This window comes from Zeus faber (assembly GCF_960531495.2).
Source record: "Zeus faber genome assembly, chromosome: 12".
Lineage (NCBI taxonomy): Eukaryota > Metazoa > Chordata > Actinopteri > Zeiformes > Zeidae > Zeus > Zeus faber.
Window position 1 is genome coordinate 6,563,247 of NC_137196.1, and position 24,975 is coordinate 6,588,221.

Sequence of the window (24,975 nt, forward strand, 5' to 3'; positions counted from 1 at the left end):
GCCTGGAGTGGGCTCTCCGCCTTTCGCCGGGGGTTGCCAGGTCGCGCGGCGGTTTCCAGCCCGGAGGTCCGCTTCAAAATCCCGGCCCCGCCCTCCCGCCCCTCTGCCCCCAAGAAACTTCGTGACGTTCCCATTTCATCCGTCCACACAATTTCCTTAGGCTTCAGGCGGTTACTTGGATTATAATATATTCTGTTTTTCATCGTTTTATTATTTTCTATTCTATTATTTATATACACCGATCAGCCACAACATTAAAACCACTGACAGGTGAAGTGAATAACATTGCTCATCTCGTTCCAATGGCACCTGTCAAGAGGTGGGATATATTAAGCAGCAAGTGAACAGTCAGTTCTTGAAGTTGATGTGTTGGAAGCAGGAAAAATTGGCAAGCGTAAGGATCTGAGTGACTTTGACAAGGGTCAAACTGTAATGGCCGGACGACTGGATCAGAGCATCTCCACAACGGCAGGTTAGTACCTAGCAAAAGTGGTCCAAGGATGAACCGGTGAGTCATGGGCGCCCATGGGCTCATTGATGCATGTGGGGAGCCAAGTCCAGCCCGTCTGATCTGATCCCACAGAGGAGCTACTGTAGCACAAATTGCTGAAAAAGTTAATGCTGCTATGATAGAAAGGAGTCAGAACACACAGTGCATTGCAGCTTGCTGCGTATGGGACTGAGTGTCCATGCCTGACCCCTGTCCACCACCAAAAGCGCCTACAATGGCCACGTAAGCATCAGAACTGGACCATGGAGCAATGGAGAAGGTGACCAGTCCAAGACCAAGACCTCTCTCAAGGCGTTTCCGTTCGCAGAACTGCCGCTCACTGGATGTTCTTTGTTTTTCGCACCCTTCTGAGTAAACTCTACAGAGTGTTGTGCATGAAAATCCCAGGAGATCAGCAGTTACAGAAATACTCAAACCAGCCCGTCTGGCGCCAACAATCATGCCATAGTCGAAAACACTGAGATAACATATTTTCCCCATTCTGATGGTTCATGTGAACATTAACTGAGGCTGCTATCCCGTATCTGCATGATATTATACATAATATATCCAATATTTCATTTTTGATTCTATTATTTTTTAGGTTTATACTATTGCCAAGTGTTTCTGTGTTATGTTTTTTTTTTGCATATTGCCAACATATTGTTTCTAATTATTCTATCTATCTATCTATGTATCTATCTATGTATGTATTTATCTATCTATGTATCTATGTATGTATCTATGTATGTATGTATGTATCTATCTATCTATCTATCTATCTATCTATCTATCTATCTATCTATCTATCTATCTATCTGTCTATCTATCTATCTATCTATCTATCTATCTATCTATCTATCTATCTATCTATCTATCTATCTATCTATCTATCTGTCTATCTATCTATCTATCTATCTGTCTATCTATCTATCTATCTATCTATCTATCTATCTATCTATCTATCTATCTATCTATCTATCTATCTATCTATCTATCTATCTATCTATCTATCTGTCTATTTATCTATCTATCTATTTATATAATATAATATAATATTTTTATTATATTATATTATATTATATTATAGAGAATTATACTATATTATTCTATATTATAAGAACCTCTACTATACTATATATAATATAATATCATATAATATGATTATATTAATAATTATGATATTATATTATATGTTAAGATGACTGAAATGCAGCTCTCCATTCATTTCAGCTAGTTTGACGGTTAGTAGTTATGGTTACTAGTGAACCACGTGAGGCGCACGTGCTTCGCACGCTTGCTACGTTTCCAAAATAGTGGCAAAAAAAAACAAGCCACGCTCATCCTGTGCCTCACATCCAAAGTAGCTCCGATTTATGTGGAGAGAAAACAAAATCCTGTGAAGCTGGCAACCGTGCTCCTGCTGAGGCAGGGTGCGCTCCTCGCAGAGAGGGGTGTCGAAATGGTTTCTTCCAAAGTGTTTATCACAAGTTTGCAGTTTTTTGATAGCAACCTCCATTGCGTCATGGATAGAGTGGCCTTTTGACATGGACGTCAATGAAGGCGACGGGTTATGTGTGACTCTCACGTAGGCCCCTGAAACTGTCTTTCTTTCTTTCTTTCTTTCTTCCAAATACAGAAAGAGAGCTAGAGAGAGTGCCAGACCCCTGGGGGCCCCCTTTTATAGGATGAAAAGGTAAGCCTTGAGTTCTAACACGATCCATCTGAACATCCGAAATAAGTTATTTTAAAAAATATATTTTTTTAATTATTAAAATTGTAAAAATAAATGTGTTTTTCCACTTTATAACCACCCCACCCCTCCCAGATACAGAATGTCAAATTAAGAATCAGAATCATAATGAGTTTTATTTTCCGCCAAACACATTTTCACGTACAAGGAATTCGTCATGTCTGAAAAACAAAGAAATTAAAATATTGAAAACAATTAAATAAAAATAAAAATAGCCTCATATCGGCAAATAGCCAAAAATACAGAACAGTCTGAAAAAAGCCAAATATATACAAATAGTCCAAAATGCAGAATATAAATAGCTAAATATCTAAAAAATATACAGAATACTGTATACAACATACGACTCTATGCCCTGGATAAATTATTGGTATATGTATATTGGGTATAAATGATACATTATAACTGTACTTACTAAGTTATTACAGTCTACGGTGTTATAACAGTGTTATTGTATTATTTTGCACACATATTACACAAGTTGTGTGAATGTGTATGTGTGTGTGAATCTATAGTGCTGTAACCGGTACGGCCTTCAACGTACAGCTGCCACGCCCTTGGTGATGGTGATGACTCGTCAGGCGGTGTGGTGTCCCCTTGAATTGGGATGTAATTGGGCGTCCTCAATCAGATTTTAAATGGTGTCAAAACCTTGCCGTCCAGAGCCGGACCACGTGGATTGCGGCTCATTGAATCTCATCAGCTGGCACAGGAAGTACATCCTCTGCTGCCGCTGCCACTAAACATACAGTGTGCATACTAAACACATGGGCTGTGTGCAAGGTGTCCATTTGCCTTTGTTAAAGACGCTACTATTTTCTGAATGAGCCGCCGGCTGTTAATTGCGTTTGTTAATGAGAAGAGGGTCCACCTTTCGGCCAGCCTTGTCTGTCTATTCCTGTCGGTGTAGACTTCAACTCTGAATCCAACACCACTCTCCAAATCCTTTTCTCAAATGTTGACTCTTGTGGGGACTTTCCTGTTGCCTGGAGCAGATGCTATTGTCTTTCTCTCCACAGAACAAGGGCTCGTTTTCAACGTCTTGTCCTGTTGTTGGTGCTGTACCACGTGAAGGTTAGGGTGCTGTAGCAACTTTTCTGTAACCTGAAAGTGCCATGGCATCACCATCTTGTTGGTGAGATACACCACTTTCAAGACCTCTGAAGGTGTCCTGTGGTATCTGGCACCAAGACGTTAGCAGCAGATCATTTAAGTGCTGTAAGTTGTGAGGTGGGGCCTCCATGAATCGGGCTTGTTGTTCCAGCACATCCCACAGATGCTCCATCAGATCGCACATCGCTTCCATTGCTCCATCATCCAGTTCGCTCACATGCCCATTTGTAGACGCTGTCGGTGGTGGACAGGAGTCTGCATGGGCACTCTGAACGGTCTGCGGCTACGCAGCCCCATATGCAGTAAGCTGTGTTCTGAAACCTTTCTATCATAACCAGCATAAACTTTTTCACTAATTTGTGCTACAGTAGCTGTTCTGTGAGATCTGACCAGACATCTAGACTTTGCTCCGCACGCCCATGACCCTTAACACCCCACAAGACCTGCCGTTGTCAAATCTGCTCAGATCCTTACACTTGCCCATTTTTCCTGCTTCCAACACGTCATCTTCAAGAACTGACTGTTCACTTGCTGCCTAATATATCCCACCTCTTGACATGAGCCATTGTAACGAGATGAGCAATGTTATTCACTTCACCTGTCAGTGGATTTAATGTTGCCGCTGATCGGTGTGTGTCGTATGGAACATGCTTCTATCCAATAAGCCAAACAGTACAGTTGTTGCTCCACCAAATAGCAACATAATGCCACATAACACTTAGTATTTTTTGTATTTTTCGAGCTTATAGAGCTTATTGTGCGTAATCACTGGGTGTCATGACATTTCACTGCATATATTTATGACCGTATGTATATGTATGTGACAAATAATCTCTTGAACTCGAACTTCAACTATCTACTAAAGCACACATTGACTACTGAGGTCACAACGCCACGTGCGGTCACCTGAAGACTGGTATAATAATGTTTCATAAAATACTTAGTGAAATAGGTTTGAAATGTCATCATCAAATATCATCATTCATCATTTCGATTAGTCACACGCTAATATAATTTCGGGACCTAAAAACAGGCTCATGGGCCAAAAAAGGGTTGCGAACCCCTGGACCAAAGCCTCCTGACTTTAGCGCCCTCATGAGTCTGACATTTTGTTCAATTTTTGAGCCCATTCATTCCATTTTCTCCCTCAAATATTCTCTGTTGTGAACACACACACACACACACACACACACACACACACACACACACACACACACACACACACACACACACACACACACACACACACAAAAAACAATTTATTCTCTCCATCCTCTGCCTTCACAGACCATTGGGACATTGTTAAGCTCTGTTCAGGCTGTTGACACATTTGACTTTACCATGATACAATACCAATATTTAAGCATGTTTGACAAAGTGTAGGACACATTGGGATTGTGCAATGTACAGAAAGTCTCAAAAAGGAAAGTGATGAATAACAAAGTCAGTGAAGAATTCAAGATGATCACCATTAAGAACATGGATTGGGAAATTAATTATAAGAATTAGCAGATCTTCAGCAGGAGTTTCATATTAATTAGAGATTTCTAGGGATCATCAGATTTCTTTTAAATCTAGCGACGGCCTGAATAACGGATATTCCTCATCTGAGAAGAGATATTATTTAGTGAAGTGAATGGTTACAGCCTCCTAGCATTCCAGAGCTTGATCTAACACGACCAGAAACAATAGTCATAACATAATTAAAGAACCCAGAATTGCGATTGTGGCCCCGCCCCTTGCGGCCGCCTGTGCGAGCGCCTTCTGTCGATTACGCACATTTTAGTATTTTTAGTATTTTTGCAGCTTATAGAGCTTATTGTGCGTAATCACCAGGTGTCACGACATTTCACTGCATATATGTATATATATATATATATGACCGTATGTATATGTATGTGACAAATAATCTCTTGAACTTGAACTTGAACTTGATCTTGAATTACTATGCGCTGCATTCCAGAGTGCTATTCACACTCATTACAGCAGGTGGGCGCTATTTAGTGAAACTATAGACAAATCCATGTAATAGCCACAAGTAGCCCACCCTACATTACTGCAGTGTTTAGCCATTACTAGACTCATTTCGTGGATTTGGAAGGTGTATTTCCTTATTTTCAATGGAGTTATAGGCTAGTTTATCCCATCTGCAGCCATGCATTGAACTAACACAGTTAGGATGCAGCCCGTCAATGTCTAGGTTCTGGACACACAGGGGTGAAATGAGTGTTGACCTTCTTGTCTGAATCTGGGCGAGATTCCCCTTAAAAAAACGAATTCCCTGCAAAAAGTTGAAGTATCCCTTTAAGCAATACCGGCGATTGTCTTTTGATGTGTCCTGTAGACTGCCACATCCATATTTTGTTTAAAAAAATATATATATAATAATATTAATAAAAAAAGTAGAGGAATTGTGGAAGAATGGTCTAGAATGGTCAAGTAATATCCTGCTCTACCTCCTCTGCAAAGCCATTTCTTTTCAACATTTCCGGGAAGAAATTGACTTTTTGGTAGAGGAGGGTACTTTCGGTTCTCAGTTCTTGGTTAGGAGGTGAGAATGAAGGCTCTGTGGCAGGTATTCAACAATTTTATATTGGTCGTATTTATTAAAAGTCAATTGAGTGTTCAATATTAATAAAATACTGTAATATATCGGACTGTAATATATCGGGTGTACTAATAATGTATACCGGATATACCTATAACGTAATCTGTGCATAGAATTGCATTTTGTATATTCTGTATATTTTTGCCTATTTCTGTTCTGTATACGGTATTTGGCTATTTGTGTATATTTGGCAATTTTTTATTATCATTATATATTTTTTTATATAAAGATGAATATTTTTTCAGACCGTTAAGCTTGCTCAACTCATTCTGATTCTGATTCAAAGCCTTTATCTTTTGAGATGATTCAAATTCTACGCAGCCAAATTGCCCCTTGACAACTATAGGTCGAGGATATGTAAGTACTTCATATACATTAGCAAATATTCCAAATTGAAGAATGCACAAATGCATGGCAGAAGAGGAATTTGAATAAATTATAGTGGCTGGGGGACGGAGAAAGATACATCTCCATTTATATATACATTATAAAGGTGTCATGGGTATGTGCGTACCCTTACCTTGTCAATGCTGATAAAAATAAATTTATATTTGGAACCCAAATTCCTACCCATAATGGTGGCTTGGATGCCAAGCCACCATTCCAATAACACTGTCAATATCACATATTGTATACACAGTAGATGTAGAGCTTGTCATAGCTTACATGTTATATAAAGCTGGGCCTATTTCAATGTTTAATCCCTGCATCCACTCTCCTTTAAGACGTTGATAGGTTTTGGAAATGCGCAGTTATTATTACAAGGCAAACAAATGATGGGCTACTTCTAACTTGACCAGTGGCATGGGGAGTTGGCCTCTCATCCTAAAAGCAGGAAAGATCTGACGTTGGATTTAGTTCGGGTAGATAAACACCTCATTAATTCCCCCAACTAGAGATTGGCTTTTTATTAGTATCGCCAAACAAGACTTTGTCTCACTATTCATCCCCCTTTGATATTAAGCCGCTCCTGTCACATTGGGAAACCTTGGGGGTTATCTGCGACTGACAGGCGGCCATTACAGCAAAGACCAACGCCCATCATGCCCTTTTCCCTATAAATGACAATTCACTCACTGTCAATTCACTCATCTGTCTGGTGCACAGATGTAACATCACAACGTGGCATTTTATTTAACCGTTGCACGAGCCCCCGTGTCGAGCTAAACTCCCCTGATCTGGTCTGGAAGCCTCGCTTATCCCCTTTCACACACACACACACACACACACACACACACACACACACACACACACACTGCTTGCCATCGCCCTGTCCCCAACCCCGGTTGCCTAGGAGACAGCTGAGACGGGGACCCCTTTCATTATAGAGCAACAGGACTGTGACTGGCTGGAGGAAGCGTACGATTCCTATTGCCACCTGGTGGTCTAAATGGAAATCGCAGCCAGAGAAGTTCACAATTCTGCCTAGTAACCCATGATGCTGTGACGCTGCCCTATACATCCATCATATAGATTACTATTTAAAGGACTATTAGCACGCATATATACACGCTTGGCCAAATGATAACACTTTTACATTCAGGGATGATCGCAAACTCGGGGTAATGATTTTGATTTTGAGGGAGCGCTTGCATTGTAAAGAATTACTTTCACTGTCCTTCTCTGTTCTCCATTGTCAGATTTTATTGCAATCTTCTCCTGGCCTGACTCCAGCAATTGTGTCTGGAAAGTTTAAACAAAGTATATAAAGGTTGACGTCATCGGGAAAAGGGACGCTGTCAAAACCGTAAAATAACGGCTGTCGCGGCCCACGGTGAAAACCTTTAAAATATACTATACATCCCGTGGGATTAAAGTAACATCGCCGTACACACCGTGGATGCGCTTTGTAAATCATCGCAGTAATAATGTCACCGGACGGGAGACGGTGGTGTTATGGCATTGCACTTATCTATTGGCCCTTAATGTGATAAACGGCGTGTACTGCTGACTAGAAAAACTGTCGGTAGAAGAATATAGAAGAGAGCCCTAATGAAGGATATTTCATGGAGAAGAACAAAAAGCAATCGTCAGACAGGGTGATTTGGAATATAGTGAATATAGAGTAGTTTATTCATTCTAGTAGTGTGTGTTATATTACATATTAAAAACAAGTATAAAGGCTCACGTATGTACAAAGCAGCAGAAGAAAGCTAGAGGTTTGGGATAAACTGAGCGGGACACCGTTGTGCTTTTTGAACTCCTACTCGCAAAAGACAAAAAGAACATTACTCCCTGTGCTACTCGAGTGGTACGTGGAAACAATTTGACAGAGATATACACAGATGGTCTCGTTATACACACACGGCCTCGTTGCCAGGGCGTCCCGGGTCGGAGCCGTTTTCTCAACCCTCGGTTTGGCGTGCGAGTTCACATTAGTGCTTGACATTGACGAACACGACCAACCTAAAATCTCCGGAGTGGGGATTCGCCACTGACGTTAATTAGAATTCATTTCACGCCCCGGTCACACCTGCTTCACCGACAAAACCATTTTTAAGAACGGCATTTGTGGGCTAATTCATCAGGATAACATGATCACTTTGCTCGTTCCTCGGACGTCACCTCGAAACAAAACATCCACAGGTCTAGACGCTAAGGACTTGTATACTCTATACCAGGGTTTCCCAACCTTTTTTCCTGCCACGCCACTCTTTTCCACTTTGTTAACCACTAAACACGTCAGAAACATGTAGAACTGCGCTTATTATTGTAGCCTACTAGTAGTGATGCAAGACTCGCAACCAACACTTTTAAATGACTCTGGAGTCTGCAGTGACTCCGGCAAAAGGGCGGGAGGGGGAGTGAATCTTCAATTCACAAACTGAAAATAATTAACTCTCATTCATGCGTTAAACCAACCGAATCAAACAGAGTTGGAAAGAGTTGGAAAAGTGAACGACTTGTTATATATATATATATATATATATATATATATATATATATATAAAAAACACAACTACTAGCAGTTGGCACTTTCAGAGTTAGACTTGTTCTGATGAACACAGAGCTGGTGTTCTGGATGGAGCTGATGAATTAGATCCATTAGTACAGCCTAGCAATTTTGACCTTGCAACACAAAAGCTAATCTCCATTATTTCTTTTTCTATTTTTCGTAAGCGGAATTTGAAAATGTTTTTACGGCATACTAGTGTGTCGCGGCACAGCGGTTGAAAGAACACTGCTCTAAAGAGACACGGCGGACCCTTTAACCGGGGTGCGTACTCTTCCGTTACTCAGATTACATTCCCAGGACAAACGTTTTCTCCAGTTAAACACACAGTCCGGGTCTACGCCTTTATTGTCGACCCAGCTTGAAGCATAGTGTTGTCATTTAAATATTGATATAGGCAAGGGTGATTGGAGCAAACACAATAAAATAAATAAATAGCACTCACACACACGCACGCACACTTGCACACACACACACACACACACACACTTGTGACGGAGATCAACTAAAAATCAAAGACGAGATAACGACAAATAAAATTTCCCATATGTTAACTAGTAACACTTAGCTATTCCCGCTATCGCGTGATCCCCGCCGCCTCTCCTTATAAACGTTCCGTAGGTTAGGCCTCTGATTCTGATTGGTCAGTGGTGGTGGCGGTGGTGATGCTGCCGTTCAGCTCCCCCAGCCCCGATTGTTCCTGGATGCCCGTGATCCCCCCGACCGTGAAGGCGGGGCCCACCCCCCCTTTGCCATTGGCCGAGTCGCCATCCGGCTTCTGGGCCGCTTGGTTGGCCAGCGTGGGCTCCTCATCCAGCCTGCTGGATATGGACCAGTACAGGTGAGCCTCCAGCCTGGCCGCTGCCAATGAGAGCTCTCGCGCCGAACTGGAGGGCGTGTCTACCTGGAATAAGAGACACACCTTATCAGAGTGGTTTAATAGTAAGCCAGAAACCTTTAAGAGGTTTTTTTTAAATCTCCGCAAAGCCAGTGCAGGCCATGCGCACTAGTGAGTCGAGACACGCCAAGGATGCGATGGTGGTGAGCTCGAGCTTGCGTTCTTCTAACTAAATCCATAATTCTTTTAATGATTTTCACAAGAATACCGTGTCCACCAGAGCGATCCGACTCTTCTGATACTCATAACCATGCATCCCACCAAATGCATCAAATGAACAAAGAGACGAGAAATCGAACGACTCTTCTCACGGAGTGACTCGTCAGGAACTGAATCTCAAAAAAGAATCAAACCTTTCTTCAGTAGTGTGTACCTTGGCCTTTAAAGGATACTTAGTGCCATATTTTGTGGCCATATGATTTAGTGTAAATTGAACAGAGTAACATATTTCATGATGGCATGAAAATCTAAAGCTTATGGGGGGTCTAGTGGAATATTTCTATGCTTCATTACTGCCACTTGTAAAAGTGAGTGTCATTTTCAGCCCAAATCGTAAAGGGGATTGTTTCAATCCAATGGAAGGTTATGAAACAAAAAAGAATATTCACCAGAATCCATATACTTTCTGTTAAATTGTGTGTCTCCACTCAATTGATACCAGATAACTGTTAATGAATGTTTCTTCTCTGGAAGCGATGGCAAAAAACTACTGTGGGACTATGTCCAGCTTATGAACTTTAAATCTTATTATATAACAATAGCAATACCCATAGACTATATAAAGTAATGTTAATTGAACTTTACATTTTTTTCCAATGTAATGCTTGTCACTGCAGTGACTGCAACAACTGCTGTACTGTATGTTCCGTCTGAATTTCCAACACATTATTAAGCCTTGTGAAACGCTGCCGCTACTGGCAACGGAGGAGTATTGCCACAACATATACTTTCTCCGCCATAAAATATTGAGCTTTCAGTATAGAATGAGAAACGGAGGAGTGAGGCAATCTACATTGCAAGAAAGGGGAACAAGGTGTTGAAAAGTGCATGGTTGAACCCATGACTATGGGGAGGAGGTTAGATAAGACATAATCTCACAGGTTTTTTTTGTTTTTACATAGTATACTATATTTTATACACATACATCACCTTAGCACCTTAACTACATGAGTTGAAATTGTTGTTTTTCTTCACCAAGATGCGAACTGCAGCACGTGATATTTACATGCTTACAAGTACTAATAGTAATTTCAGTGATGGGATTGCGTCTTGGCTACGTTTACTGAATTTCATTTGTTTTATGTGTATTTTCGTCTGTCCGATGCCCACCGGATCTCGCAGGATACTGAAAATCGTTTCTTTCTTTCGAAAAAAGTTCTTAAATCGAATCACAATAAGGCTGGATCTATGGAGCTTTTATTTAGGGAAGGCCCTGTTTCAAATGGGTGTTATGTTAATTTTGTTAAATATGTGTTTAAATATATGAAGACAGTTCTCTGAAACACTTGAGTCCCCCGTTGGGCATAGTTTGAAACGGTGGCTACCTCGAACGTGTGATGGAAGGCCCCGTAGTCCACGTCGAAGAAGCCCTCGGCTAGCGACATCATCGGACTGAATCGGTGTCCCCAGAGCACTTCCTCCGCTAGGTAGGAACTTCTTGCCTGGCATGTCATACCTGCCAGACATTATTATGTACAATGTTGAAGACCCAAAGTTTCCAAATCCTTTCAGTAAAATGAATATGTCCGTCACATACAGTATGTAAAAGCCCAAATAACTAACTCAGTGACTCATTCAATTATAAACGCCCAGATTTGGTTCTGTAACAAAGTACCGCTAACAAACGGTGATCAGACGTCCTGGTTTGTCGGAGACTGTCCTGGTTTCAAGCTGTGTTTCCCAGTTCCCAACAGTAAAATGTCCCGGTTTTCAACATTCACTACCTAATTGTCTCCGTCGCCAACAGAGTGCCGGACGTGCGTCACTGACGAGAATTTCCACATTAAATACATTTAAAACCTTATTTTTTCTCATTTGAAATTCATGGGGAGGGGCTGGCAGGTTCAAACCATAGGGCATGCAAAACATACTGCATATTTACATTACATTTAAGACATTTAGCATTAGGCTGTACATGCTCATGTGCCAATTCCCCCAAGCAGCTCAGCCCATAAAGGATCTGCTAAAGATCTTTGGCTGATCCTTTATTACCCAATCAAGCTTTTTTGTTTTTTAAACCGATAGAGAAGAAGCATCCTCACCGGTGGCCTCCACCATGCCCTCCAAGATGACGACGATCTCAAAGTCCTCCTTGGTCAGCTGCGCCTGGGACATGTCCCAGAAGGGAGAGCGCAGGTCGATCTCATGAGAGATGACCAGAGGGGAGACCAGGAAGAGGCGGTCGTCACCCGTCTCAAAGCCCACGCTGATGTCCGTCTGGTCCAGCGGGATGAACTCACCTGGAAAGAGGAGAAGATGAGAGGAGGAAGGTAGAGGAGAGAAGAGTGGATGTGAGTCGAGGGGAGAGGAGCTATAGCTACATGTTTCTATAGACATTACTCATTGGAACCCTATGTTCCAAAGGGTTCAAAGAGGAGTAAGTAAGTAAGTCGATAAGTCAATCAACCAATCGTGAAGCGTGCAGGTCTCACCCTCCTGGGTCTGTTTAGACTTGATGAGCTTGGCCCTCATGTTGGCCCCTACGATGTGGGAGCTCCGCAGGTCGCCCACGCGGTACATCAGGCACAGCTTGTCGTCCCTCAGTGAGATGACGGCGTGTTTGGAGAACACCAGTGTCTCCGCACGCTTGTTGGGCTGGGAGATCTTCACGAACATGCAGCCCACCTGAACACACATCGGAGGAAGAGGACCTTCATCGACCATCATTGTCACACCCAATGATGGATACCTTTTTATTTGACTTACTCCTGTCTATTCGTCTTTTGATAAGCTTTTACTTATACATTACTACTTAAGTCACTTTAAGAGAAGTTGGGTCAGTTAGGTGCCATCTTGGTAACACTCCTGGACAATCACGTTTGTGGCCAACAAGAAGAGACTCCTATATCTTCGGGGGGAATGGGGAGTCTATTTCTGTTATTCCTACACATATCACCGTTTCCATTTAATATTCAGACACACCAATGAAGTGTCAACAATGCAGAGTGTTATTCCATTGGACATTTATCACAGCAAAACCTCATCGTTACATTTTTCAAGTTAACTATGCTTCCACGCCTTCAAGACAAGCATGATCCGACCAACCAGGCATGATGGATGGATTTTCTTTATGATCGTGAACATTATCGCGTGGTAATCGGACAGTTTTGCTGACACCATGTCTGCCATCTTTACTGCTTTAGATTTTCCCATTAAAAACTGGTAGAGTGCTCTGTCTCCTCTATAATAACGCTGTCTCTGCTGTTGCTATATGAATTACATTAGGGATAACCCTAAACTTACATTCTGTCTTTAATGAATAATTCCATTAAAGGGGCAATCACAATCATTGGACAATTGGCGAAGAACAGCGCCCTCTAATGGAAGCCAAACGACAACGTTGCCAAACGTGAAGGTCCTCCTCCATGAAGCTTCTTAGCCTTCGTACTGTATCAAAGGGGTCGTTTACAGATTGAATGTAAATCAAAGCACGTTGGGGATGTAAAGAGAGAGTGCTGACTGGACTGCCTGTTTTGAGAGCATGAAATCTCAGAAAACATCTCTGTTATGCAGCACTTCCTGGTGTAGCGTGGGCAGGCTCGCCCAATCAGGACGTGAACAGCCTGGTGGAGCCTCGATACCAAAGATAATTTAGTTGATATCAATTTTGATTTATAATTGGATTAAATAATTGCTTGATTGTTGAGAGTGCGATGAGAGATGAGAGATGCCTGTAAAAAAAAAAAATCAAGAGCTCAGATCACCATAATGGAGCACTAGTCTGGTACAAAAACAGTTGTTTGTTTTTGTGTATCAGCCATATTTATTTTTTTCCCACTAGCGAAAAATACTCCAGTAGTGAGAGAATAAATAACTGATCATCACTCATTCCAATTTACATTCACAGTGGAACAACCCACTCATTTTACATTCTTTCCTCGTGTAGCATATTTTTGGATCAATAATATGCATACAGTAAGCCTGATTCTGCTCGGATGGCCATCTTCATCTGTGTGAAGAAATGGAGACCGTTCAGCGTTTTCCAAGTGAAAAGTTCCTTTTGCGAGAGGCAAAGCCATCTGCGCTGAATGAACTTAATATATTGCATGTTGGTTTCACACATTTGATCTGCTCCAAAGGCTTGGAATGCATCAACACTAGGACTGCCCCCTGAAAGTCCACAAGTCCAATCATCAGTCAGAAACCCGTCAGTCAACTGAGACTCTTCAAGTCGAGCAGTCGTTTTTTGTTTTTCTTTCAGTCAGTGTGCATTACAATAAAAGGATAAACAGATAGAGGCTTACAAAATGCACAGGGATAACATTTCAATGGAGAATTATATATAAGGGGAATCATGAATATATTTTTATGTGACGTGTGAATCGGACACGGCTCTCCGTGTGCCCTGATGGCTGTGCCCCGTTCCTCCAAATAAAACAACTAAAAACAATCAGGGGACAGGGCACCGAGGAGCGGGGCACAACTTGTAGACTATACTGTTAAGATTATTTTCTGCGCATAACGCATGGAGAGGGGCTGATCGGGGAGAGAGAGTCAGTGTCCCCATAAGGAGACGTAAAATAACCTACATCTAAAATAAAAACACACTGTTTTGGCACTCCGATCGTGGACACCCCATCGCTAGCGCGCGTTGTCTGTACCATCAGAGAGGGATACAGGTGCGCAAAATCTGCCCCGATTGCTCCCTCTCTGCGGTCCCCCTCGGGATGGCACCCTAGGCGTCTCGGCGAGATGGGCGGCCCCCCTGGCCGCAAGATCAAAATTGCCAGGCTATACTTATTTGTCTAATTCATCAGTTGCAGCTGGAATAGCAGCTCTGTGTTCATCAAAACAAGCTCCAGTTCGAGCAAGGGAGGGCTCCCTGAAGATGAATGAGAGTCAGAAGTATTTTGGTGGAATGCAAGCTGTAAATCACATTCATCAGACATCAGGTCCATCCAAGTCCAGCCCGCCCGGTCCAATAGAAGAGCTACTGGAGCACAAAAGAAAAGTCGCTGAAAAAGTTAATGCTGCTATGATAGAAAGGTGTCAGAGTAGCTTGCTGCGTATGGGGCTACGCAGCCGCAGACCGCTCAGAGTGCCCATGCTGACCCCTGTCCACCACCGACAGCGCCTACAATGAGCACATGAGCGTCAGAACTGGACCATGGAGCAATGGAAGAAGGTGGCCTGGTCTGATGAATCATGTTTTCTTCTACATCATGTGGATGGTCGGGGTTCAGGTCCGATCTGATGGAGCATCTGTGGGATGTGCTGGAACAACAAGCCAGATCCATGCAGGCCCCACCTCACAACTTACAGCACTTAAAGGATCTGCTGCTAACGTCTTGGTGCCAGATACCACAGGACACCTTCAGAGGTCTTGTGGAGTCCATGCCTCCATGGTCAGAGCTGTTTTGGCGGAACGAGGGGGAGCTACAAAATATTAGTGTTTATTAGTGGTGGTTTTAATGTTGTGGCTGATCAGCGTGTGTGTTTGTATGTATATGGTATAAAGGGTTTGATTTCACAATGAGCCACCTTGGATAATCATTTATCACTTTTTGCCAATTTTTGCAAATTCATGGAATAACTTCTACAATTAGTGTCAAATCAGGGTATCAACGTATTGCAGCAGGGAGAGCCATTGAAAAACTATTTTTAGAAAGGTCGAACTACAATCACTGTAATCATTGCAATCTTTTCTCTTGTCAATGTTTGTTTTTCATTTTCAATTAGTGCACAAATTGTTGTGATTATTGTTATTGTATATTTTTTTATTTTATGAATAAAATATTATTATTTATTTTTAAATGTATTTCTAGTTGTATTTTCTATATTTTATGAATTTATGACAATCTTAAAATTATCTATATATTTTTTCATTCCTCCAATGGAATTGGGTGTGGCTAAAGTGACGCATTGATGACGAAATAACATGTTGTAAGTGTTCCAGTTCCAGTTCCAACCACCCTAATATACCCATTCATCAGCCATCATCATCATCATCATCACCATTGCAGAAGACCCTGGACGTGATAACAGAAGGTTTCTCTCACCATGAAGGCGTTGACCATGGACCCCAGGATGGCCTGCAGCAGCAGCAGTATGGTGCCTACGGGACACTGGTCGGTGATGACGCGGTGGCCGTAGCCGATGGTGGTCTCCGTCTCAATGGAGAATAGGAAGGCCGAGATGAAGCCATTCACGTTGTTGACACAGGGTGTCCACGTCTCGTCCTCCAGGTGGTCCAGATCGCCTCTATTTTGGGTGAGATGGGGTGGGAAATGGATGGAGAGAGAGGGAGGTGAGAGTGGGGGTGTTTGGAAGTGGGAAAATTATATTTAGACGGTGGCACACAAACATACAGTGTGAGTGAGTCACCCAGCTTGTCTGGTTTTTATTTTAGAATCTCTCCACGGTCTTCAGTCCAAATTCGACATTTCTGAGATCACTTATTGTAGATCACTGTTTTTCAACCACTGCGCCATGGCACACTGGAGTGCTGTGAGAGCTCGCCAGGTGTGCCTGGTGAAACACTTTCAAATTCCACTATATAATGGAAAAGGGCTTTTGTGTTGCAAGATTAAAATTGCAAGGTAGTACTAATTAATCGAATTCATCAGTTCCAGCCAGTATAACAGCTGCAGCAAACAAGAACAGGCTCTGAAATTGATTATGTACGCAGTGGTGAAAGGTTTGATAATTTTTCGAGATTCAAATTTGCGATGAATCATTCTGTACAATGTGTCTGGATTTTCCGACTCTTCGTTCGTTCAGTTCAGTTGGTGCAAGGCACCGTGAACCAGAGTCAGAAGATTCGGTTTGCCTCTGAGTTCTCAACAAAAAACGCAACGGAATTATGAGGGATGATAATTTTGAATATATTTTTTCTGACCGATAGCCAACCCTCGTTAACCGATCATTAGCCGTTATCTGACGAAATTAAAATGTTTGGACACTGTCCCCCGAAAAAAAAAAAGATTATGGTCTTTTTTTATTGGACTTCACAATTATTCCCAGTGTCCTGCTGCAGGCAGCAATACACAGTCTGTTTAGTCGTGTTTGGTGTGTTTTACAGTTTCCCGGGTTCTCGGAAAAGCAGCATGAAAAACAGCACGTCATTTATTTGTTGAGTTTTTTACTTGGATTACATTTTCAGTAAGTACTGTTTCCATGAAATACGAAAAACAATGTGGTATTTCTGTGGGTAATGACCATTGCACGGCGTCTATTTTTCCGACGCCTCGCTAAATCTTGAACGCATCACTCAGTTGCACATTTCAGTGTAATGGAGGGATGCGCTGATGAATTTTTAAGGATTAGTTTTTATTCTTTTTTTCATTAATCCAGCACAAGAGAACTGTCTTCCAAGTACAGTTATGTGGACCACAGATTTAAAACATCAATCGAACAGATCTACTGACATCTACCAAATAAGAAGCGATATAAATATACACATAAATCTATAGTTTGGTAACGTCTGAAGACTACAACATGACCACGCTGGACGATATCATAAAGCATCTTACTTTAAATCTCATCTCGTTCATTTTAGAATGAGACGCGCGATGTGTCAGTTAACCAAGGTCAACAGAATATTTCAGGTCGAAGTTGTTTGGTTTTTCACTCATATCTGCTCCGTATGTGGATCGATTTGGATGAAATTGAAACCGCAAGATACTTGTGACATAGCGGCTTAAACGACACCTCAAATGTGTTCGTAGCTTATGCCGAAGTATGGGTTCCATATACTTAACTGGGTTGAACATATTTCATCGTCAGAAGTACTGGCTCGTCCGTGTTAAAATGTCTCAAAATTTGGTCACTTTTTCGCTAATATCTGCTCCATATGTGGCTCGATTTGGATGAAACTTTGTGACAGCGCAGTTCAAACAAGGCATTAACCGTGTTCGTGTGTTATGCTGAAGTTGGCGTTCCAGATCGTAGAATACCCCCTCGTAGAATTTTCGCATTGAACAACCGAATCCGATTCGACTGACACAATTCTGAGTCGGGTACAGCCCTAGAAATAATTAACAATAATTGGAGACATACAAAATAAATCCCCCATATGTTTAATGGACTGTCCCTCTCTATTTTTCTTTTACCTTGCAACAAATTATTTTTTTATTTACTTATTTATTTATAATAATATTTTAACTGTTTAACTGATAGATAGTATTAATCAAAATCCTTATTGTCCGTTAATGATTAAACCGTTAATCATTAACATCCCTAATAGGAATCATATACTTCTGTAAAAACTATTCATTTTGGTGGCATGCAAAGAGTAAATCAGTCACATTCAACATTAATTGTGTCAAATGACTTGGCCTTTTCTGCCTTGGACTTTAATTTGGTCCCCTGTATTTTTTCCCAGTTTGTCAATTGAAGATTCACTGGCTCGCTTGCTCTTTTGCCAGGGTGAGTCATTTAAGGATTTGTTCATTACGAATGAATCGCTCGTGAGTCTTGCGTTTCTACTATTAGGTCATAATCGTACAAACAGTTTCTATTTGTTTCTGACTTTTTAGTGGTTAACAGGATAGTGGTGTGTTGTGGGATTATTACATTGTAAAAAGTGTGCCGTGGCAGAAAAAAGGTTGGTAGATAGTGTGTTGTTGTTGTTGTTGTTATCCTGTTTCAACTGGTTATTCACCTTCCAATGCTGCTTCCCATGCATGTTTTCCTATCTTCCCTGACCTGGTAAAAAGATATTTTTGCGCAGCATATACAGTAACGTCACGCATCTTGGCTGTATCTGCCTCCTAACCCACCACGGAACCACCCACATATACACAGACTGACACACGCACGCACGCAGGCACAAGCACGCACGCACGCACGCACGTACGCACATACGCACGCACACACACACACATACAACTGAGAATGTAACCTTTTCTCTGTTGTAAAGCACAGTCGGAAAGACCTTTTGCTGAGCCTTCACTCTGGATAGCAGCGGACTAAACCCTGCTCTGCGGTCTATATCCTTGTGCCTTGTGTCTGTGTAAACCTAGTCAGGATGACCCCGTTCCGACACTATGTGTGGACGAGTCTGCCAGACAGGCAGGCTTGTAGCTTATGACTTGTATCTTTTAGAAGTGGATGTTTTACTGTCATGGGTCTCATTGGCACTCGCATTAGAACTGAAGTTGGTGCTGATAGCATCAGTATATACAGTATACTGTGTGTGTGTGTGTGTGTATATATTGTGGTGTGGGGAGGGTGGGGTTTGAGCAGCCACACCTGTCCTGGGGCTAGGTGTTATAAGCCCAGGAGCAGATGGAGATGTGTCATGAGAAGGGTTTCTCTCCTGAGTATGTGTGGGGATGGGGGTTTTACCTGATGCTCGCTACAATACAATATTGCTGTTAGACCAACCAACGAGCAACAGGTACGCAGCCACTCTGATCCTGGGCCCCAATTACCTAGACCCAAGAAAGGTGTGGCTGCTCAAACCACACATCCCCACACCACATATATATATTTATATATACACACACACACACACACACACACACACACACACACACACACACACACATATATATATACATATATTTAATATTTACAGTATTTAGCAGTGATAGCGGTAAACTAGATTCTGATGGATTGGACATTTGTATTTCTTTCAAGTTTTGCACAAACAGCTGTCCACAAAGAACAGTTATTCACACAATTCTCTTTATTGAACAGAACAAAAACAAAACGTAATATTTTCGCCCTGAACTTGGGAGTCACTCCGCCAAAAGAGTTGTTCGTTCGCAACTGCACAGGCACAGGCTCAACTGAAACTAGACTCAAAAAATGTACGGATGTTTTGACTGAGTCCCTTGTAAATAGCAGAACCCCCAAAATGAGGTGAACCTTTCATTACTGATCACATGTATTTTCCTCTCTTTCCGCTCTTCCTGTGCCCATTTGTCACATGGGGCAAAGCAGTGTTGCCATTGGTCCAAGGAAAAGCGAGAAATTAGGAGTTCTGCAGAATAATTGTCTTGCAGAAATTAGATCGCATTGCGTCGTGAATCAAGGTTGCGATTCTAAAACGATTAATCGCGCAGTTAGATGCAAAGACAAAATCCAGCTACAGGCAATATGTACTTGTCTGATGAAATCCATCTCACCATCCTTCTGAAGCACTTACATGTAAGCTGGTTCAACGTGGTTTGGAAAAGCGAAACTTACACACTTAGCTTACACCCCTCACCTGCAGTAAGCGATGAGGTACCAGATGGCGCCGAAGAAGAGCCAGGTGATGGCGTAGGCCATGACGAAGACGATGAGCGAGCAGCGCCAGTTGAGGTCCACCAGCGTGGTGAAAATGTCTGTCAGGTAGCGGTAGGTCTCACGCATGTTGCCGTGCTGCACATTACAGCGGCCATTCTTCTCCACGTAGCGCTGCCGCTTGCGCCGGCTCCGGCCTGAGATAGATGGATGGATGGATAGATAGATAGATAGATAGATAGATAGATAGATAGATAGATAGATAGATAGATAGATAGATAGATAGATAGATAGATAGATAGATAGATAGATAGATAGATAGATAGATAGATAGATAGATAGATAGATAGATAAAATGATAATATGCATAATGCAATAAACCTAGGAATTTGAGAGAAACATTTTAAATATCCATTAAGTTAACGAGGAGACGGAGGAATTAACAACTAGGAAAATTAACAAAACATTGGATCTGAAAATCTCTCTCCTGCTCGCCAAGCGTTTAACTGCTCGCTTGCAAGTGGTTTTCTTTTTGGCAGTAAGTAGGTGGACCCAGTCACCGTTGTATCCCTCAATATAATTGCTCAGTTGTCGTCTTTTATGATTGGCCGTTATAACTGAAGAGGGATATCAAAGCGGGAGAGCCAGGAGAAGTTAATCTGCCAGGTAAAAAAATATAAATATACGTATATAACAATATGAAATACACATAATAAATAAATAATTATAATTTAATAAAATTACATATATATCTTTTAGACAACTGTATGTATGCACATTTAAACACCCATACATCCTCAAAGTGAAAGACAGAATGTTTAGATGTTTTGTTATTTTATTTTTTATCATTAGTTGAAGAGCGCAATAGAAAATGGAAAAATCTTAAGGACACCTCCAGAAGGGAGGGAAGTAAAGAGAAAGAGAGGGACAGGAGTGGTGTGTAATGTTGCATATTAATATTTTATATGTTACTATGTTATAAACAAATATAAATAATATAAAAATAACCGCATCACTTCAAAATAAATATATTTGCAAACAACATCTCAATAAATGTATGCAGCTCTGTGCACATGAAGCGATGAGTTGAACAGGACCACTTGTGGTGTGAGCTAGAAGCGACTAGACTAGACTAGAAGCTATGGCGATTGAGCTTACAGAAGCAATAAAATCTATTCTGGTGTGAGCGTATGGTCAGGAAGCATTGAGAGGGGTACAGTGTTCCTTCGTCCTTTCTTGTTTACTTGCACCGGTACAAAGACAACAGCCAATCATGGAAGAGCAAGACTGTAACCAATTATGGTTAAGTGGGTCCGCCCACTTACTGCCAAAAAGAAAAAAACAATCATGAGCGAGCAGGTGAAAGTTTTACGAGCAGGAGAGCAATGAGAGATGTTGTGCGTTCGGGGATAACAAACATGCGCTCCTTCGGATTCTGCGTGCTGAAAGCATGGTTTTCTCCCTGCAGGCTACGATATTGCTCGCGCGAGCAGAGCTATTATATGTGTGTGCTGTGAAGTCGCATTTTGGCACTGATATGGCGCCAAACAGCACGTGCAATTTAGTGGCACTAAATGCACGTCGCAGAATGCAACTACGTATGTGGCGATGCAAGGTTGCCAGTTCCCAGCGAAACTGGATTCAACATATATTAATAGACTTCCTGTGGACGAACTGCGTCTATTCTATATATAGGTCAGTGGGAGCAGCTCCCGAGAGGAGGTGACACGTTGACGTTGTGGTGTCACGTTCCAAAATCCAGACTAGGTTGCAACAAAACGAATGCATGCCTACATGTGATGTCTTGAGTGTTGTGTAAAAAGCAGAGAGGCCCGGGAAGTGGTACCGGCTTCAGACGAGGTATGGTCAGCGTCTCAATGAGCTCTGCAGATCTTTGTGTTTTTCAATAGTCCAGAGCCAAAAATACGTAGAGATGGTGGACTGTGTGAGACGATTGATTTGTTTTGCAGGCGGCCCTTTTTCTTTCCTGCTGTCGAAAGCTGAGATCACGGGCCCGGGGTGAATCATTACTCCACCTGCAGAGTCTCTCCATCCTTAAAATGTCTCAATCTTCTACTTCACTCAAGCGCTCATCCTGACACATTGGTGATGTAATATCTGAAAGCCGAAGGACTGACTACAGCTAACAACGGCGGATAAAGATCGATGCCTGTTAACGAGAAAATCTGAACTCAACATCGAATTATGTCCTTTTCCGAAACTTCGGTCTGGGATCTTAAAAGATGAGCAACCAGTGATAATGCAAAGAAACACAGCTCTGCGGAGGTTGTCAAGCAGGGGAGAAACAATAACACCTGCCTGATACTAGCAACTCTTTAGGACCTTCTCATCTATGCCATTTCTTCAAAACGCTGAATGACGTCCTAAATCCACTGAGGCTGGACGATTAAGACAAAAATGCATATTGTCTTGCCCTCTCTGTGGGTCAGACTATTGGGGGGAGACAGAAAACAGTGGGTGTAAGAAGTCTCCGAATGGATGAAGGGGAAACCAGCAACCAGAATTAAGAAAGAGCAGGACGAGAGGAGAACCTACTGAAAAAGAAGTGGAACTGAGTGGAGCTGGGCTGAGAAGCCAACTAAGGGAAGAAGTATTTGAATGTGGAGGAGAGAGGGCAAGGGAGAGGAAGAGGGAGAGAGAGAGAGAGAGAGAGAGCAATAGGAGCCACCGGATTCACGGTCATAGCCATTGGCATTCTACCAGTTGGGAAAGGCAACTAGCCATCGATGTGGACAGATCCACCCACAGCCTCTACTATTATGACACGGCGAGTACTACAGTATTTGCAGATGATACGCTATTATTCATTCCGCATCCCTCTTTTACAATCTGCACTTTGTATCTCACAGATGCAGCAACTGTTGTCCGACTGCGCTCGATAAAAAGGGGAATCCCACCCTCAAGGCCCAGGCCCTTCGTTGTCTGACAGCGTGGTTAGATTTAGTAGATATTCTTTCATGCTTTTCCTGTGAAGACATGCTTTTATACTTTTTACTATGAAGGGCTACGTTGCGAAACATTGCCACTTGTTGGATCATAACACCAACATTTTCGTGAACATTTTTTTAGCAAATGGACCTACTATCCTAACTATGGCCAAAGTAGCAGATGATATTTTTCTCATGCAAAAACGGCAAGTCGCTACATTTTGAATTAAAAGTAAAAAATGTATTCTAATAAGCTTTTTCCCCCGTCAAATAGTTCCCTTTCTTCTTGATAGCATGGATGTTGTACACTTGGGGCGACCCGATATAAGGTCAAATAGGGTGTCAAAAAGTATTTCCTGCAAAGATCTGATAACAAGAACCTTATCAAACATGTCAGGAATTTAAGAAAGGCCATTTTCAAATCATGTCACATATAGATTCCTAAATGTCTCCAATGAAGAAGAGTGAGTTACATCCTAAAGTATAGTATTTGTTTGGACCCCAAACTAGCCTTTAAGGTCTCTTCGTATTGGCTGTTTGGTGAAAGTAATCAAATGGCTACTCAGTATGAGATGATATTTACAGTTAAGAGCTCTGAATTGGTACTGGCAGACAAGGGGGTCGTGGCGTCACCCCTGTGGCATACTGTAGTTATGATACGGCATACTGTACCATGAAGGCAAATCATTGTTAGACCTTTAATTACCACAAATTGCCCAGACTTATTTGCTTTCCTTGACCAACCATCAAAACCAGTATCCAACCTTTCCTCACCCCAGCCGAAGCGGCCCCGGACCTTCTCCGTTCCCGGGGTTTTCTTCCTGCTCTGATTGGCGGTGGCCTCCCGCTCCGCCAGCTTGGACTGGAACGACCTTTTGACCTTGGCCGCAGGAGGTGCGTCCATCGTCTGCCCCTCCCCCTCCATCGCCTGTGTGGGGGCCGTCTCCGCGGTGACGATGTGGCCCAGCTCCTCCGACAGGTTGAAGACTCCTGTGGGTGCAGGGGTCTCGGCGGCGGCGGCGGTCACCTCTGCTCCCTCCCCTTCTCCTCTCTCCTCCACGGGCAGGGAGAGAGATTCTGGACGAGAGGGGAAGACCGAGTTCTCCAGCGCCATGGCGATGGCAGCGTCTTCGGTTGTTGTGTTTGTTTGTGTGTGTGCGTGTCGAGTGTGTGTGCCGAGTGTTATTGGGTTATAAATAATCCTCCCTATGGCAGAAACTGTCCAGCGGTTATTGATTGGACCATTTGTTGTTCCTTGACCGGGAGCCTGGGTAGACAGGAGGAAGGGGTGGAGGGTCACGTGACAGAATGGAATTGATTAAGCTGCTGTTCAGTCAGATTGGTGAGACAAGATATTGAGAAAAAAAGATGGGGGGGCTACTTTTCTTTGAAAGCCATATCTTCAAGCTTGCGTAGTACGTAGGTTAAGACCACTTTAAGTGTTACATCTTTCATAAGCTCCTTGTGCTAATTGTGTGTGTGTTCATGCAGAGTGCTTTATTCTGTCAGATTTCATTGACAACCCCCAACAGGCCTACTGAGGTTAGATTGTTCTTACATAAGTCTTTTAAGGAAACCCCTTTGGATGGGTGTTTAGCAGCATATATTCCCTCAAACGGTTTCAACACTGAGATTGAATCCCATTCCATTCGATTATGTCATGAACCCACTTTGGCGGGTCAGTGGATGGACGCATTAGGAAATTGAGCATGAAGGTCAGGATGGATGACGCATTACGCACGGTAGACGAGAATAAACTTGTTCAACTCTGTAATTGAGTTGAATTTAATAAATCTCTCCATCTAGTAAATACTACGATT

The 24,975-nt window shown here is 42.3% G+C and overlaps 1 protein-coding gene across 1 annotated transcript; it reads right to left on the minus strand.

The window, feature by feature from the left end:
• Positions 1 to 9,539: 9,539 nt before the first annotated feature.
• Positions 9,540 to 24,269, minus strand: kcnj9 (potassium inwardly rectifying channel subfamily J member 9; the record flags this gene model as incomplete). The annotated part of the gene is made up of 7 exons (XM_080010634.1): positions 9,540 to 9,821; positions 11,360 to 11,490; positions 12,077 to 12,274; positions 12,467 to 12,659; positions 16,034 to 16,235; positions 20,191 to 20,404; positions 23,930 to 24,269. The coding sequence occupies 7 exons, from the start codon at positions 24,267 to 24,269 to the stop codon at positions 9,540 to 9,542; spliced, it is 1,560 nt and encodes a 519-aa protein (XP_079866760.1).
• Positions 24,270 to 24,975: the final 706 nt, after the last annotated feature.